Source organism: Suricata suricatta, chromosome 2 (assembly GCF_006229205.1).
Source record: "Suricata suricatta isolate VVHF042 chromosome 2, meerkat_22Aug2017_6uvM2_HiC, whole genome shotgun sequence".
In the NCBI taxonomy this organism is placed as follows: Eukaryota; Metazoa; Chordata; class Mammalia; order Carnivora; family Herpestidae; genus Suricata; species Suricata suricatta.
In genome coordinates, this window is record NC_043701.1 from 21469138 (window position 1) to 21488478 (window position 19341).

The window sequence follows — 19341 nt, forward strand, 5'->3', positions numbered from 1 at the left end:
TTGTTTTAGTATTAAATCGGTTAGCATTAGACCAGACACTGCCCGCGCTAGCAGTAGGCTGTCTTTGAGTATTGATCTCTGTATGTTTATGTATCTTCATCTGCTGCTGCCTTCCAGTGCTAAGCTTTCTTCCAGTTAATGTTTAAAAGAACTTTGCAGAGGAGTTCATATTGAGAACTCACTCTGGTAGCATATTAAACATGTAATTTTCCTAGGTATCTCAGGGATCACATTTGGTGTATAGGACCCTATGGGATCCATATAAAATCCATGCCCTTCATGCAGAGCTGTCTCCAGGATTTCAGAAGCAGCTCCATCCCCATCTAGGAATGCCTTTTATAACATCCCCGAGAAGTTGAGCCTCCACTTTGAGACCGTTGATTCCGTTGTTGAAGTTAGTTTTCTTCCTTCCAATCTGAAGATTCACCTTGGTTGTCTATCTCCTGCTCTCTGCAATAGTTACTTTCGTAAATGGTAATGCCTTTAATGAAATCTAAGTATTAGCACAGAAACAAATATATGACTCCAGGGTTTTGTAAACTATTTTGGAGCGGTGATTTTGAGTGAAGATGTGTGTTTCAACAACTGTTTCTTTTTGAACATTCTCAGGGAACGATGTTGCAGGCCATTGAAAGATACATGAAACAGGCCATTGTGGATAAAGTCTCCAGCGTCTCCAGTTCCGCACTGGTGTCTTCCTTGGTAAGTGAACGAGTAGCTGCCCGGCTCCTGCAGGTGCTAAACAAAGTATCCCTGTGATTCTATCACAAATGAAGTGTTCAAAAATCATATATACAGCTCTGTTTACCCAAGAGTGTTTTATCAGAGCAGCATTACAATAGGCAGTTAAAACGGTGAAATGTTCATGTTTGAAAGGCTGTCGCAATCAGAAAGTTATGTTGTATGTATAGAAAAGATGGGGGTGAGGTGGCAGACAGGGAAGACCCTGAAGGGCGGTATTTTTTTAAAATCTTCCTTTGTGACCTGAACTTGACCTCCTGCCTCTTTATGCTCTGCTTTCCTTAGTGTCCTGTGTGTGCAGTGTCCTTCAATCCAAAGCCCCCTGTCCCACTTTTAAGTTTCTTACCGGAAAGCAGTCTTTGTTTCAGCAGTAGCTTTACTTTCTCCTTTTCATCCAAACAAAATTTATGACAGCCTGTCACTTTGCATTTGGTTAAAATTGGTTGTTAGTGTGCGAATGGCTTAGATCATCTGAATCACAAGAGTTTCTGGGTCTGGAGTGTAATTGGTCAAGTTTTACAGCAAGGGATCTATCAATATTGTGTGTGTGTGTGTGTGTGTGTGTGTGTGTGTGTGTGTGTGTGTCTTCTTTTCAGGTGAGTTTCCTAGAAGTAAAACCTAGAATGTACACATTATTCAAGCGCGAGTCTATTAACTAGCCCTTCCTTTCCTGTCCTTCCCCCCTCATCTCAGCCTACAGACACCTCCTCTCCTTGGAGAAAGTTTCTCGTCTATTAGTTGCATCAAGAGTAGAGACCTGAAGTAGACTTCTAAAAGCTACAGAGTTGCCTCATTCATTTGGAAATGTCTGTTAGTGATCTTTCTAGGAAAACCATTTCATGTCTGTAAATGTCTAATGACCATGCACTGTCTGTTCTCACTCCGTTCTGTGTCTAGCACATGATGAAGATAAGCTATGACGTGGTTAAGCGCTGGGTCAATGAAGCCCAAGAAGCCGCTTCCAGCGATAACATTATGGTCCAGGTACTGTGATCGAGTCCCGTTAGGTCCTGAGCTTGGCTTTCCTTAACCCTTCATTTTAGGGGCAATTTATTGACTCCCTAGATGAGTATTAGCCAAAGTCTAATATTAAGCAGCCTATTAAGAGGTATCTAATTAATTAGAATTTCTGTCACAGACCCTGCTAGCTTTTAACAGAAGCTGTAGGAACCTTCAGGGAAGATTCTTAAATTCAGTGGTAGTTTGAGATGCTCAGTCCAGAGGTCCTGCACCCTGCATTTCAGTTCCTTACATGAAAAATAATTTGTGAAGAAGGATATTCAATTCTAAGCTTTTTAGAACTGGGTTACAGTAGCCATTACACCAACAGTCAAGAATAATTTTATTTAGTGAAACTTAACCATTTTTTGGGAAGATCTCCTTTGGATATTCATGAGCTCCTAATTAAAAGAATGAGAGTAAAACCGGCACTGGCAGTGTTATGCGAAGCACCCCATTTGTATTTGGGAGGATACTTATTCATCCCCTTTCAGTCCATCCCCTTTCAATGTTTACAGCTTCTGTGGGCATATTTAGTTGTGAGGAAATAGAAGAGTGATTTTTTTCCCCCTGAAGAAACCTTCTCGCTCTCTTAACTCTGATCCTTGTGTTTTTACACGAAGTGCCACCATAATTAGGCTCCTTTAACCTGCTTTAGGAGATTAACCCTTTAACTACTAACATGGCCACAGATGACTTAAAGCCACTAACAGAGACCTGTGACACTGGTAAAGCCTGGGACCTGAGCGCCTTTGTGCTAAGGATGTGTGGGGGAGCGCAGAGCCCGCTAGCGCCATCTTCGGATTGATTGTATGTCACCTCTTGAATACCTACGTGTCCAATCTGAATCTACAGTTTCCGGGGGTGAAACTCTTCTGCTTTCAGTCTTGCCTGTGTTTGATTCAGTACAAAAAAGTTACTCTGTTGGTACACATTTGACTCGGGTATCTTTTTACTAAAAATCCAGTTCCATGTGATTTTTGTTTTCCTGGAAGTTTGTCCTGTTCCTCCTCCGCTTTCTGGATGTTACATCCTTTTTTTTGTTCTCTAGTACCATGCATTGGGGGTCCTGTATCACCTTAAAAAGAACGACCGCCTTGCCGTTTCTAAGATGTTGAATAAATTTACTAAATCCGGCCTCAAATCCCAGTTTGCTTACTGCATGCTCATCCGAATTGCCAGTCGCTTGCTAAAAGAAAATGAAGAGGGGTAAGTGTCTTCACCTAAACCTAAGTAATTTTTTGTTTGCTGGCTAACATACTTCCTGGTTTCTTTCCTATGAAGATTCTTTTGGGCTGCGCTGATTTTACAGATTTGGTGTTTTCCAAATTAAGAAAATTCATGGGATTCCAAGTAACGCAACATGTTTGTTTTTTACCTTAATGTGTGCTTTGGTATATGTATGTAATAGATTATTATTGTCAGTAATACAGTATGACACTGATACTGAACAAAAAGTACTTATAGATCATAGGCTAAGCAATAATTAAATGTGAGAGCTGAAGGTGACGTTAAGAGTCTTGTTTGTTCCTTTATTTTTATAAAAATCTTGAAGTAATGCATTTAATGTCTTATTTATTTAAAGGGCATGAAGGAGAAAAAGAATTACACATTTGTAAGGCTCTCCTGTTGTTCATGAAGTAGTGTTACATTATTTGATGTAGTCTGTGATAATGAAGGATGAATATTATAATCTCTTGAGTAACCACCAAAAAAAAAAGGGGGGGCTATAGTGTAAATATCAACAGAGAAGATAAATGGGATATTCAGATATTAGGTTGAGCTTCCTGCTTCCAGTAATGGTGGACTAGCTTGGTCATATTCGCTCTGCTGTAGACATTTAGATCATCTGTACATAACAGTACCTCCCCCAAACAACAGGGAAATCTACTATGGAAAGCACTGGTGAGTGGTGAAAAGCAGGCAAACACCGGAGGGAAGCTGACACCTGAGAGACAGAGCTGTGCGAGGTGAGGTCTGGCCTCCTGAAATCCACGGTTCTGGAGGTGGGATCACAGAAAGCCATGGTATTTACTGGACAAGAGGGGTCAGAATATACTCTGAGATTGGAAGAGTGATGAAAGCCTCGGGTGGAAATCCTGGAAAGGAGGGAGCCACAATCGGGGGAAGCCCCCACATCAAGGTCAAACTCTGCAAGAAGTGTATGGGGCAAGACTTCAGGAAGCTTGGCAAAAAGTAGCTGTGAACTGTAAGAACTGAATGGAGAATTCAGGTGCACCTCGTGATGGAAGAGATACAGTCTGGAGTTTGATGCTAACCAAGTTAACTGCCTGCTACAGAAACATTATCATAAATTCTAGAGTCTTTCCATCCTGTCATTCACAATGTTTATAAAAAAATGCAAAGAGTTTGGAAACTATGACCAACAGTTAAGAGAAAAAGCAGTCAATAGGCACTGATTCCAATATGAACTAGACATTGGAGTTAGCAGACAAAAACTTTAGCTTTTATAAACTTTTATTTATAAAAGACGCTTTAAAGACTTTAATGTGACTTTTTATAAAGTCCTGTATCAGTCAGAATTCACCCAGAGGCAGAGCCTGAGGCAGATAAATGCATAAAGAGATTTATTACAAGGGATTGGCATTTGCGGTTGGGGGCTTGCTAAGCAAGTCCAAGATGCCTAGGGCAGGCTGGAACTCCTGGAACAGGCTAAAGCCGTTGTCCACGGGTAGAAGTTGTCGCCTCACATTTTACTATAAGCAACAAGACGAAACCGGGTCACACCTTCCGCACTTTCCTTGGAAATTTACTCAAGGGAAAAGCCAAGTTGATCCTCTACAAATTATGCTTTTCACATAACTTTTAGAACACGGTTTTGTTCATCTCTCCACTACCCTGTAACAAGGATTCACCTTCCTCGGGTTCACGATAACTTGTAGTACAGTAACTAGCAGTACAGGCCTAACTGAGAAAGCAAAATAAATTTCAAACACCCTAATGTTACACCTAAAGGAGCTAGAAAAAGAAGAAAAATCCAAAACCAAAAGGACAGAAATAAGATTAGAGCAGAAATAAATGATATAGAAACTAAAAAATAGAACAGATCAATGAAGCCAGAAACTGGTTCTTTGAAAAGAGCAATAAAATTGATAAACCCTTACCCAGACTCACAATAATAAAAAAGGACTCAAATTTAAAAATCTTAAAGAGGTGAAATAAATAAAATTAAAAAAATAAACAAAACTGTCTACTGACAGATTACCGGATAAAGAAGATGTGGTATATATGCACCATGGAATATTATTCAGCATACAAGAATGAACTCTTATCATTTGCAACAACATGGATAGAGCTCGAGAGTATAATGCTAAGAGAAATATGTCAAAGACAAAAATATGATTTCACTCATATGTGTAACTGAAGAAACAAAACAAAGGAAAAAGAGAGGGAGAGAGGAAAACCAAGAGACAGACTCTTAACTACAGAGAACAAACTGGTGGTTAGCAGAGAGGAGGTGTTTTCACTTTCATTTGTCTCTATGTATTTTATTTCCTCTCTGATTTTTTTTTTTTTTGGTTGATCTTTCATTGTTTAGTAGCATGTTATTTAACCTCCATGTATCTGTGCTTGTTCCAAATTTTTTCTTGTGCCTGACTTCTAGTTACATAGTGTTGTGGTCAGAAAAGATGCATGGAATGATTTCAGTCTTCTTGAATTTGTTGAGACTTGTTTTGTGGTCTGCTATGTGATCTATTATGGAGAATATTTTGCTGTTTGGGGATGGACGCCAAGACCAGATTTCTGTAAGCGGTCTGTGAACCCTCACTTGGTGGTGTTCTAGTAGCAGTCTGTTTAGGGCAACTTAGGCTTTGTTCGTCATCTACAAGCCTTTACTGACTGCTTGCTTCCAAAGACAGTTTCACTGTCAGGTACCAAAATCGGAATTGGTTTTTTATTACTGCCATGACAGATTACCACCAATGTAATGGCTATTACAACATTCATGTATGATCTCTTGGTTCTGTAGGCTAGCCATAAGTCTCATGGGCTAATGTCTCCCTCTCTCTCTGACCCTCCCCTGCTCACGCTGTTTCTCTCTCTCTCTGAAAAGTAAACAAAACATTAAAAAAAATTTTTAAGTTCAGAAGCACACTAGTGCCTGGAAGGTGGCATGTAGAGGGGCTTCTGAAGTGCTTGAAACCTTCGTCTTCTTTATCGTTGTAGGTTTGTAATAATTCACCTTGGATTTAGTTATCTACTGTTGTATGACAAATTTCTGAAAAACTTAACCAGATTAAAAGGACAAATACTTATTTTCCTATGTGATTTTGGTAGGTCAGAATCTGGAAGTATTCTTAGCTGGTTCCTGCTTGTGGTCTTTCAGGAGGCTGCAGTCCAGATGTTGGCCAAAGTTGGGGTCATCAGAAGGCATAGGGGAGGCTGGAGAATCTGCTTCAGAGATCACTCCCTCACATGACTGGTGCCTTGGTGCAGGCTGTTGGAGGACACCCGAGTTCCTTGCTATGTCGACCTCTCCGTAGGGCTGTTCGGTGTCCTCCTACCATGTGGCTGGCTCCCCGCCCCCCCAGTGAGGGAGAAAAGAGTACAAAGTGCACGTCCCAATTATTTTTATGACCTAGTCTTTGAAACCACATTCCAACATTCCTTCAGTATTCTGCTGGATGACAAGGTCAGTTCTGGTCAGGGTGGCTAGGGATTAGATAAGGGAATGGATACCAGAAACCAAGAATCACCGGGGGCCTCTTCAAGGTCAGCTACAACCGCTGTAACAAAATGTCACAGACCTGGGGTCTTAAACAACAGATATTTATTTGCTCACAGTTCTGGAGTCTAGGAAATCCAAGGTTAGAGCGCCTTGGTGTCTGGTGAGAGCTTTCCTTGGAGTTGCAGAGGGCTACCTTCTCACTGTATGCTCACGTGATCCTTTGGCGCGTCTGTGCGCATGCGCATGCGGGCACACTCGCGGGGGGAGGTTAGAGCAAGTGCTGTGTTGTCTTTCCTTTAAAGACACGAATCCTTTCAGATCAGGACCCCACCTTTATGACCTCGTTTAAGCTTTATTACACTTCACTAGAGGCCCCATCTCCAAATAGAGCCACACTGTGTGTTAGGGCGTGGATATGAATTTGAAGGAGCATGGAGAGAGAGCTGTTTTGTGTATTCTTCTGTTTTTGTTATAATCGAATACAGAGTTAACGCTTTTAAATGGCTGATCATTTCTCAGATCTGTAGAAAGATGTGATCTTAGAATAAACGTGCGCACTCACACACACAGCACCAAACGCTAAGTAGAATGAAGTATAAAAATAAGTAAACAAGCACATTCTGACACTGAATTTTTTTTAACAAGGATAAAGAGAAAATTCTAAAAGTTACATGAAAACAAAGGTACTTAACCTATAGTTTTACTTTAGGTTTCCTTGTGGCATTGCCTACAAGGCAGCAATGGTGTCTTCGTGGTGCTGTGGAAGAGAAGCATCAAACTAGAATTCTTACTCAGCCAAACTGTCATTCAATCGCCAGAGTGAACGAAAGGTAGTTTTAAACATAAAGATTTACTGTAAATAGTTTATCAATCACTTTGTAAGAATTATTCGTAGATTTACTCCAGCATGAACAAATACATACTCAGGAGGCAACAGTGGGATTCAAGGAGTAAGATGAACATGGAGTTAGTATAAGCAGTAATAATTATAAATGGATAATGTTTTAACTGTTTAAAACTTAATTACAAGCTCAGAGTTTCCAGAAGACAGCAATATGATAAATAATGGTGTAGAAGGTGGTTTTACATGGAAGTAAAATTGTGCTAAGTTTGTTTTGGTCTAGTTTGGGAGGAATACGTTAATTATTATTTTAAAATATATATTTATTTAAATAATCTCTACCCCCCAGTGTGGGGCTTGAATTCATGACCCCAAGATCAAGAGTTGCATGCTCTCCTGACTGAGCCAGTTAGGTGCCCCAAGATGTTACTTATTAATGTTAAACTTTGTCAGAAAAACATATGAATTAGTAACTAAGAATGTAAATGGAATGTAAAGCTTTACAAATGTTAAATAGGAGCACTTGGGTGGCTCAGTCAATTAAACCTGACTCTTGACTTCAGCTCAGGTGCTGATCTCACAGTTCCTGAGATTGAGATCCACATTGGGCTCTCCCTTGAAGCAAAGAGCCTGATTGGGATTTTCTCTCCCCCTCTGTCTCTGCCCCTCTCTGCACGCATGTGTGTACTCACTCTCACGTGCGTGTGCTCTCTCTCTCTCTCAAAATAAATAAAAGCATTAAAAAAACAAAAGAATAAAAGTGTTGGAATGAAAATGGAATGAAGAGAATTTGATTGAAGTTCAATAGAAAACAATGCAGTATATAAGTAGAAGAAAACAAAATGAATTGGGCAGAATTCAGTGTAAATGTCTTAGTGATCTCTTGCCGTGTGACAAGTCAGTGCCAGACTCGGCAGCTGGTAACAGACATCCTGTCTCAGTGTCTGTGGCCCAGGATCTGCGAGTGGCTTAGCTTCTGGTTTTGGTCCGGGTCCTTATGAAACTGCAATCAAACCACCAGCCAGGGCCGTGCTCATCTCGGTCTGGAAGATCCACTTCCAATCTCCCTCATGTAGTTGTTGACAAGCCTCAGTCTCTCCCTGGCTGTTGGCCAGATGCTTCCGTTTCTCACTTTGGCAGCGTCCCTGGAGGCCACGTGAATGTCCCCACAGCATGACCGTGGCTTTTCTCAAAGTATGTGAACTGGAGGAGAGGCTCCAGTAACTGAATCTCAAAAGTGACCTGCCCTCACCTCTGGCGTGTTCTCTCGCTCACGGACGCCGTAGTTGGTGTAAGGTGGTGTAAGGTATTGGGGGCATCATTATAGAGGATTACTTATTAGAAGCGTGGTCAGGTAAACAAAATTTGAGATCTATTTTATAGCCTTGTACAAAAGACATGTCCAAACAAAAGGACAAAGAAACATATCAAAAATACGTGCTTGATGTATGCTAACACTGCTTAGCAATGGTAATACAAGCCAGAATAGGAATCAGGACTGAGAGCATTAAAAAGGACAAAGTAGAGGATTTTGTATCTTGACAAAGTAAATTATCTATAATAGGAATGAACTTGTCTGTATGGTTGACAAAGTAGAGGATTTTGTATCTTGACAAAGTAAATTATCTATAATAGGAATGAACTTGTCTGTATGGTTGATCCTTGAACATGGGTTTGAACTGTGCAGTCCACTTATACATGGGTTTTCCCTGATAAATACAGTACCATGTATTTTTCTTCTGATTTTTCTTAAGTGTTTTATTTTAAGAGAGAGGGAGTAGGAGAAGGGCAGAGAGAGAGAGAGAATCCTAAGTAGTTTCTGCCCTGTTAGTGCAGAGCCCGATAGGAGGCTCGAACTCATGAATTGAACCCAGAGATCATGATTTGAGCTGAAATCAAGAGTCAGACACTTAGCTGACTGAGCCACCCAGGCGCCCCTTCCTTCTGCTTTTCTTAATGTTTTCTTTTCTCTGGCTTTATTGTAGGAATACAGCACATCTGATATACAAAATATGTGCTAATCAACTATTTCTGATGTTGCTAAGGCTTCCAGTTAATAGTAGGCTATTAAGTTTTGGGGGAGTCAGAAGTTACACATGAATTTTTGACTGCTTAGGGTTCAGTACCCCTCATCCCTGCGTTGCTCAAGTACAATTAAGTACTTAGAATTAACTGTACTTAATAATGTTGCTTCAAAATATGTGCAGCAAAATCTTAAAGAAATACAAGGAATTAAGTTTGGGGAAGCTATAAACACTCATCTCTCAGAAACTGACAAATATTATCAAAGTGTAAGACTGTAGTTGATCTGTATATCACTGATTACAAAATTGAGCTCATATTTAGAACCCTGTATCCAAGAGAATATGCAGTAGTCTTTAAAAATTTTTAAATTGAGGAACCTCCATCTAGAGAATTGCATAAGACTTATAGTTGTATTACGTACATTCTATCTAGTTGCTGTGTTTCTAGTATCCGAGAAATGCTTTATGCGTCCTTCTTGATCAGACCTACCCCCAGTAGAGGAAATCACTATTCTGATATTGATGGTAGTAACTTCTTTGCTCTTCTTTGGATTTTTACACCATGTATGCATTCATAAACAGTAAGGTTTATCTTGTCTTGTTTTGAACAGTATGTCAATAGAACCACGCTATGTTTTGTGTCTTGTTTTTTCACTCAGTATTTCTAAGATTTACCCTTGTTTTTACTGAAGGTCTGGTTCATTGTAATTGTATATTTCCTTGACTGAGTCCTATCAGGCTTATTTATATTCATTCTTCTGTTAATGGGCATTTAGGTCATTTTCGGTTTTGAGCACCAACTAATGAAATGGCAGCAATCAGCGTTCGTGTACCTATACCACACTGCCTCATTATCTGAGCGTTCTCTCTTTATATGTAAGCATTTATTTCTGTAGGGTATGTCTCTGGAAATGGAACTGGTAGATCATTGTTGGACTATTTTTCAAAGTGATTGTACCAATTTACATTCCAGCCAGCAAGGTGAGATTTCCTGAGACCAAGACTTGATGTCAAATTTAACATTAATCAGAGGGTATATTAGATTTTCTTTATTGAGGTGTAACTCAGATACCATAAAATACACTTTTTTTAAAGTGTATAATTTAGTGGTCTTTTTTTTTTTAATTTATTATTTATTTTGAGAGAGAGAGCAAGCATGAGTAGGGGAGGGGCAGAGAAAGAGAATCCAAAGCAGGCTCTACACTGCCAGCAGGGAGCCTCCCAGGGAGCTTGAACTCACAACCCACAAGATCATGCCTAGAGCTGATATCAAGAATCAGACGCTTAACCGACTGAGCCACCCAGGCACTCCTCATTCAGTGGTCCTTGGCGTATTCACAAAGTTGTATACTCACCACCACTAATAACGGAATATTTCATCACCCGAAGAAGAAACCCCCAGCCCCTTAACATCACTCCCTATTCTCCCTCTTAGCGCCTGGAAAACAGTCCGCTTCCCATCTCTCTGGGCTTACCTGTTCCGGACACTTAATATAAATGTGATCGTGCAATATGTGGTCTTTTTTCCTCTAGTTTCTTTCACTTACAGTAATGTTTCAGGGTTCATCTATATTATAGAAGTATCAGTACTTTGTTCTTTTTATGGCTGAATAAGATTCCATTGGGTGGCTATCCCATATTTTTATTTATTCATTTATTTGTTGATGGATATTTGGATTATTTCCACTTTCTGGCTTTTATGTACAATGCTACTGTGAACAGTCATGCATAATTTTTTATGAGAATATGTTTTTCCATTCTCTTGGGCATATACCTAGGAGCAGAATTGCTGGGTCATAATGTAATTCTGTGTTTAACTTTCTGAGGAACTGCGAAATCCTTTTCCAAAATGGGCGCATCATTTTACATTCTTGCCCGCAGTGCATGAAAGTTCCAGTTCCTCCACATCCCTGCCAACACTCATTATTGTCTGTCTTTGTTATTGTAGATCTCATAATAGGCATGATGAGGTATTTCACTGTGGTTATTTTTTTCCACTAAAAAAATTATACAAGTAAGTTCTTGGCTTGACAATAACAAAGGCTGCATTTCATTAATGACTAGTAATGTTAAGTATCTTTCCATGTGCTTCTTGGGCATTGTATATCTTTTTTGAAGAAAGGTCCATTCATATCCTTTGCTCATTTTAAAAACTAGGTTGCCTTTTATTGAGTTGTAATCATTGTTAACTACATTTTGGATACTAGATCTTTATTAGATACATAATTTGCAAATGTTTCCTCCCATTCTGTGGACTGTCTTTTTAGTTTCCTGGTTGTGTCCTTTGAAGTACAGAAGTTTTAAATTTTGATAAAGTCCGATTTACCTAGTTTTTTTAATTAATTTTTTAAAAACATTTATTTATTTTTGAGACAGCATGAGCTGGGGAGGGGCAGAGACGGAGGGAGACTCAGAATCTGAAGCAGGCTCCAGGCTCTGAGCTGTCAGCACAGAGCCCAATGCGGGGCTCAAACTCACAAACCACGAGATCATGACTTGAGCTAAAGTCAGACACTCAACCGACTGAGCTACCCCCTATCTAGTTTTTTAAAATTTTGGTTGTTTGTGCTTTTGGTATTATACCAAAGGAAACCATTGTCCAATCCAGGGTCATGAAGATTAATACCTATGCAGTCTTCTAAGAGTTTTATAATTTTATCATTTACATTTAGGTCTTTGATACATTTTGAGGTATCTTCATCTATAGTGTGAGGTGGGGTCTAGTTTCATTCTTTTGTATGTGGGTATTGGGTGGAAATAGGTTTTTGCAGTTGTCTAAGCACTGCTTGGTGAAAGATTCATTACTAATGAGTATGGGAAACTTTTTCTGTTTCTTAACCATTTGAATATCCTTTCTGTTGAAATACCCATTCTTTGTTGGGTTTCCTACTTATTCTTACTGATTTCTAGGAGTCTTTCTTTGGTTGTGTATGTTGCAAATAGCTTTTCCCACTCAGGTGTGTCTATTCTCTCTCTCCTGGTGTCTTAATGAACAGAACTTCTTTAATGTAGCCAAATTTATCAGTCTTTGATTTTTGGAATAATGTTTTTGGTGTCTTGCTGAAGACCTCTTGTTCTACCCCAAGGTCTCAAAAATATTTTCTATGATATTTTTTATAAGCATTGTTCTTTTTTTTTTTTTAAGATAAAGACGTCTTTAAAAGTTTGTTTATTTTGAGAGAGAGCAAGCGGAAGTATGAGCTCTCAAGGGAGGGGCGGAGAGGGAGAGGGAGAGAGAATCCCAAGTAGGCTCCAAGTTGTCAGTGCAGCACCCAAAGCGGGCTCAAACTCAGGAACCATGGGATCATGGCCTGAGCCAAAACCAAGTCGGATGCTTAACCAATTGAGCCACCCAGGCGCCCCGCCACATTATAGTTTTAACTTTCATGTTTTAGGCCTATGATCTACTTGGAATTGTTTTTTTGGATATGGTATGAGGTAGCAATTTAATTTCTCCTCCCCACCCATGAATACTGAGTAGTCCTGGTACCATTTGTTGAAATATCTGTTCCTACCCCCTGTTATACAATGTCCGCTTTGTCATAAATCAGGTATCCTTGTGTGCACTGTTCTATTTCTGGGGTCCTGGGCTCCTCTGCTCTACATTTCTGTTTCAGCCCCAGCAACACATTCTCTATTATCACAGCTGTATCATAGCTTAGAAATATGGCAGACCAGATCCTCCCTTATTCCGCAGGAGTGTTTCCTGGCTCTTGTTTTGCATCCTTCCCCCCGCCCCCCATGCACATCTGTGTAGTTTTATCAGGGATTGTTTGGCCTCACCCTCAGTCAAATTTTCCTCTTCCTGGGATGCCCCCACCAAGGCCATTAATAACAACCAAGGAGTTGTAACCTGGGCAACAATATCCCCCAGACTTTTCATTCATTAGGGCTATTTCTCACAGGTAGTTAGTGAGACCAGCCATCCCCAGTACTGCCAAAATGTGTCCTTGACTGCTAACCCTTTGATTTGCTTCCAGAAACCACCATAGAAACCTGACTTAGTGTCCACCTCACTGTAACAAATTTTATACAAGTAAGCCCACATGTCCAAGGAAAACTCACATGTCGTCTACCGGGGTAGCACTCAGGAGGGGAAACCCACAGAGAATGACGCAATATCTGAGGCACGGGGTCCTGCTTTGTTCGTTCATTCTGGTTCGGTGTAGAGGTCTGCCCGGGCAGTTTTCATACCTTGAGAGAGGGATTATGACCCTTGACTTGTGGGTTTCAAACTGCATTAAGCACAGAAGCACTGCCCCCTCACGGTTGTGAGCAGGGGTGGGATGGAGAAGTAATATAGTGTGATAGACATCACATCTGATGCCACAGGGGGGCAGAAATTGTAAGAGACCACCATGAACAATAGTATGAAAAATTGTAAGAGGCCACCAAATAGAACCTATTCTGACAGTGTAGTTTTTCCTGGGGAAGCAGCCCTTCCCTGGCATCATGATCCAGAATCAAAATCTTGTAGTTGTATAATGTGGCATGTTAGTAGCAGGAATCTTCTTCTTTCATGGTTGGGGAAGTACTAGCCCTTCCCTTGGCATGATGGGAAGGAGCTCCAGTCCAACAACATTTGTGCTCATCCAGAACTGATTGCCTTACACGCTTGGCTGAGGCCAACTGTCATGGAGGAACTCAACTTCTTTTTTTGGGTTGGCCAGCAGATCGGGTTGGGATGAGATGATCCTTACTGCTCACTTGTCAATTCTCAGAATTACCCTGGCAAAAGTCTTTTTCACTTTGTATGTATATTAACATAGATGGCATTTTATTTTATTTTATTATTATTACATTTTTTTTAAGGTTTTATTTATTTTTGAGAGAAAGACAGCGTGAGCAGGGAGGGTTGGAGAGAGAGGGAGACAGAATCTGAAGACAGGATCTAGGCTCTGAGCTGTCAGCACAGAGCCCAATGCGGGGCTCGAACCCACAAACTGTGAGATCATGACCTGAGCTGAAGCCAGACACTCAACCGACTGAGCCACCCAGGCACCACAGATGGCATTTTAAAAACTTAGTTTTTCACTATAAACTTCCCTCTTAGGACTGCTTTTCTTGCATATTTTTGTTCATGTTTTCTAATTTTCATTTTGATCTCTGTTCTGATTTTAGTTCCTTTCTTTTGCTTAATGTGGGCTGTTCACTCTTCTTTTTCTAATTTCTTAATTGTGGAAGCTTCAGTTATGGGTTTGAGACTTTTCTTCTTCTCTGGTATTGGTGTTTAAAACTACACATTTCCCTCCTAGCATTGCTTTAGCCACATCTCACGAATTTTGATGTGTCTTTGTTTTCATTCAGTTTAGAATATTTTTCCATTTTTCATCTGGTTTGTTCTTGATGCATGGGTTGCCTAGAAAATGTTGTTTAATTTCCAAATATTTGGGAGGTTTTCTGATTTATTTTCTGTTATTTTATAACTTTAACAGTTGTGGTTGGAAAACCTGTTTTGATGCCTGTCCTTTTATCTGTTGCGCCACTGACCCTGCCCTGTCCGTTTAAATAAATGTATTGAGATTTGTTTCATGACTGGCACTTAATATATCCTTAAGAACTGTCCATATGCACTTGAAAAGAATGTATATTTTACAGTCATTGGGTTGAATGTTGTAGGTTAAGTTGGGTGATTAGGTTCTTCAAGTATTCCATAACCTTGATGATTTTCTGTTCTGTCCAAAACTGGGTAAGTATAGACATTTTCAATGATTATATTTACATGATCTATTTCTTCTTTCATTTTGTCAGATTTTGCTTCATGTATTTTTAAGGTCTGTTGTTAGGTCTGTATATGTTTATCATTGTTATATCATCCTGACATATTGACCTCTTTCTCATTATGAAATATCTCTTTTTGTCTCTTGTAACGTTTTGTCTTAACTTCTGCTTTGGTATATTAATCTAGCCAATCCTGATCGCTGATGGTCACTGTTTGTGTGGTTTATCTCTTCCCATCTTTTTACTTGCAACCTGATTGTATCTTTGAATCTAATATGTGACACTTGTAGACAGCAGATAATTGGATCTTGCTTTTTGATCCTGTCTGGTCATTTCTATTTTTTCTGGTTGGGATAATGAGACTATTTACATTTAATGTAATTATTCATAGATTTGGACTTACTTCTGCCATTGTGCTATTTGTTGTATGTCTCCTGTCTTTTTCTGTTTCTCTCCTCTTTGACTACCTTGTTTTGTGTTAAATAAATATTTTCAGTGTATCGTTTTAATGTCTCTGTCAATATTTTAACTTTTGTCCCCCAGTTTTTTCTTAGCTGTTACTCTAGGGATTAGAACATGCATTTTACTCTCCACAGTCTACTTCAGATTAATACTAATTTAATTTTAGTAAAATACAGAATATTTTCTCCAATATAGTTTCATTCTCTCTGGGCTCCCATTTGCTATAATTGCCATGCATATGGTGTGCATGTGTTATAAATCCAACAGTATACAGTTGATTCTTGAACAGTATAGGGGGAAGGGGAGCCAACCCCCCATGCAGTTGAAAAATCTGCATATAATTTCTGACTTCTCCAAAATTTAGTTTCTAATAGTCTACTATTGACCAGAAGCCTTACTGGCATCATAAACCATGGATTTTGTGTTATATGTATTAAATGTTGTGTTCTTACAATAAAGTAGGCTAGAGAAAAGAAAATGTTACTAAGAAAATTATAGGGAAGAGAAAATATATTTGCAGTACTCTATTATAAAAAGTCTCCATGTAAGTTGATCCACGTAGTTCAAACCTGTGTTGTTCAAGGGTCAACTGTAGGGTTATAATTACTGTTTTATATCATTTCATGTCCTTTAAAGTCGTGAAGAAGAGAAATGAAAAAAATTTGATATCAATCCAGATATTTATCATTTCTAGTGCTCTTTATTTCTCCTTGATTGTTTACATTACTCTTCAGTGTTAATCTTTAAGCCTGAAGGACTTCCTTTAGGATTTTTTTTTTTTTTTTGTAAATCTGTCAGTGGTGCATTCTTTCAGTCATTGCTTCTCTGGGAATGTCCTTTTTTAGCCTTTGTTTTTTGGAGGATAGTTTTTCTGGGTATAGAATTTTTGTCTTCATATTTCAGCGCTTTGAATATGGCATTCTAGGCCCTATCTCTTCCATGTTTTAGGTGAAAAGGTCGCCATTGATAGTATTGATGCTTCCCTGTAAAGCATGATGCAGTAGTTTTTACCTTGCTGCTGTCAAGATTTTCTTTGTCTTCTGCTTTTAGTAGATTGATGACAGTGTCTCTGTGTGGGTCTTTTTCTTTTTATTCTGCTTGGGATTTGTTGAACTACTCAAGTGCATGGATTAATGCTTTTCATCAAATTTGGGCAATTTTGTTAATCATTTCTTCATATATTCCTTTTGCCTTTTTGCCTCTCTTTTCCTTCTGGGCCTCCTATTATGCAAATACTCATACAGTTGGGTCATAGTCCATAGATTTCCAAGGCTCTGTTCTTTTTTTTTCTTTTCTTTTCTTTTTTTTTTTTTTTTGTGCTTTCATTTTCTCAGCTGGATTATCTGATTTCTTTCTGCTGCCAGTGCAAATTAACGGTTGAATTGCAGATTTGAATTTTTCATTCATTATTGCGCTTTCCAAATCCAGAATTTCTATTTGTTTTTTTTAAGGCAAAAGAAAAGAAAACAAAACTCCTTTCTCTTTATTGATATTCTCTCTCTGGTGAGGTATGATTGTCATGTCTTTAATTCTCTTTAATTCTTTAGACATGATTTCCTTTATTTCTTTGAACATGTTTATTATATTCATTGACAGAATCTTTGAGCAGTAAATCCAATACCTGGGCTTCCTCAAGAATAATTGCTATGGACTCTTCCCCCCTCCCCCCCCACATATGGAGCATGCTTTACTATTTATGTGCATCATAATTTTTTGTCAAAAATTAGATATGTATCGTGGTAACTCTGGTAATCACATTTTCCTCTTCCCCATCCTCAGAGGTTGTTATTATTCCTGTTTATTGTTGTTGTTTGTGTAGTGACTGTCCTGGACTAATTCTGCAGTCTTATTCTTTGTCATGTACAGGCCCTGAAGTCATCAGATAATGCTTGATTAGCCAAGTCATCTGATAATGATTTGACAGATTGTCTTTTTTTTTTTTTAATGTTTATTTTTAAGAGAGAGAGCAAGAGAGAGCATGCCTGTGCATGCATGAGCAGGGGAGGGGCAGAGAGAGACGGGGACAGAGGATCCAAAGTGGGCTCTGTGCTGACACCAGAGCGCCTGATGCAGGGCTCTAACATACGAGCCATGAGATCATGCCCTGAACTGAAGTTGAATGCTTAATCAACGAGTCACCCAGGCGCCCCTTGACAGCCTTTCTTAAGTGATTTAAGCCAATGTGTCTCAAACTCTTTTTCCAATGGGCACTTTGTGTGTTGGGGCAAGCCTTCCACGCTCTGATGCTTTACAACTCTGCCTTAGCCTTCACTTCCTGCTTGCATGCAACCTCAGAGTCAAGCATAAGTGAAGGATTAGGGCTTGTCTGGTCTTTGCTGGGCATGTGCACAGTCTTCCACATATGCATGGCCTTCTGGAGCCCCAGGAATATGTCAGATATTGCCCAAGCCTCTTATGGAGATCTCATTTCTCAGATTTTTTCTTTTAAGTTTTTTGGCCACCGTCTTGTTTGTCCCGAGTGGAATTATTGCCTCTGGCAACTGCAGTGGTAAACAGTTGCCACTGAATTTATTTTTTTTTAAATTTTTGATAGAGAGAGACAGCGTGAACAGGGGACAGTCAGAGAGAGAGGGAGACCAGAATCAGAAGCAGGCTCCAGGCTCTGAGCTGTCAGCACAGAGCCCGACGCAGGGCTTGAACCCACGAACCGTGAGATCATGACCTGAGCCGAAGCCGGACGCTTAACCGACTAAGCCACCCAGGAGCCCCATGCCACTGATTTTTGGGAGGACAAATTCGTTGAGGCTTTCCTCACTGAATGAGCTCTGAGTCAGATGAAATGAGAATCAGGTGCATGAATGAGGCTTTTCTGGGGAGCGCGAGTCAGGTCAAATAGTGACATTTCCCTGGGGACCAGGCTTTCAAGGGAGGTCCAAACCCATCTGTCTCCTCCAGTGGCTGCTGGGCTGCTGGCTTTCATAGCTACTGCAATACTGAGGCTTCTGACTTCCAAGGCTACCATGAAACTGGAAAGAGGGAATAGAAACAGAGCAAAAGAAAACACCAGAAAGCTTGTCGTTCTTATGAAAATGCAGCTGTTTTTTTGAATAAATGTTTCAAGGGTTGTTGCAAGCCTTTGGCTAATTTCTAGAGTGCTGAACAGGTTAATTTTGAAAATGTATGCCAGTGTTCTCTTTGCTTTTATGGAGGAATGTATTCTCAGAGGTCCTCCGTCCATAATTCCAGAAGTGCTTCTCAATCTCCCCGTGTTTTTAACTTCTTTGCACATGGCACCTGTTCTTTTTGACATCTGATCCTGCCCTGTGTATATTTATTGTCAGCCATGAAAGTCCACTCTTTGATTTCATTGAGAGCTGCCTACGAAATAAACACGAAATGGTTATTTATGAGGCTGCATCCGCTATCATCCATCTTCCTAACTGTACGGCAAGGGAGTTGGCACCTGCTGTTTCAGGTCAGTTGTATATTCCCCAGCTGGCTTTTGTTTACATTCGTGTGTTTCTGTTTTAACTTCAGCAGGTCTGCAGGATAGGCGGTAAGAACCATTTTGAACCTTAGCTCTCTCTAGATACTTTAGCATTCTGATAGGTAGGTGATTTATTTTGGTTATTCTTTACTTAATTACCTCTTTTTCTGAAGTTACCATTTCCCTGCATGAAACATTAAAAAATTTTACTTAGAAGACACGAACACTGATGTTCTCCATGGTTAAAAAGTCCATTTGCCCTTATTACTATAAATATTCCATAGATTCCAATATTAATGGGCATATTAAATCTGATAGAAAAATAAACTTTGTTTCCTATATTTAAACTTTTATAGCTCAACAACGTGCTTTTTCTATTTTTGATTATTTGTTTCTCCTATGAAGTATTGATGCT

The 19341-nt window shown here is 39.5% G+C and overlaps 1 protein-coding gene across 2 annotated transcripts in view; it reads left to right on the forward strand.

The window, feature by feature from the left end:
• The window catches only part of COPG2 (coatomer protein complex subunit gamma 2), an 80775-nt gene that overhangs the window by 28601 nt on the left and 32833 nt on the right, over positions 1 to 19341 (forward strand). For both annotated transcript variants that reach the window (XM_029923361.1, XM_029923370.1), the window contains exons 7-10: positions 610 to 702; positions 1639 to 1725; positions 2792 to 2949; positions 18781 to 18914. In XM_029923361.1, the coding sequence (XP_029779221.1) occupies positions 610 to 702; positions 1639 to 1725; positions 2792 to 2949; positions 18781 to 18914 (472 nt within the window). The remainder of the gene's footprint in view (positions 1 to 609; positions 703 to 1638; positions 1726 to 2791; positions 2950 to 18780; positions 18915 to 19341) is intronic.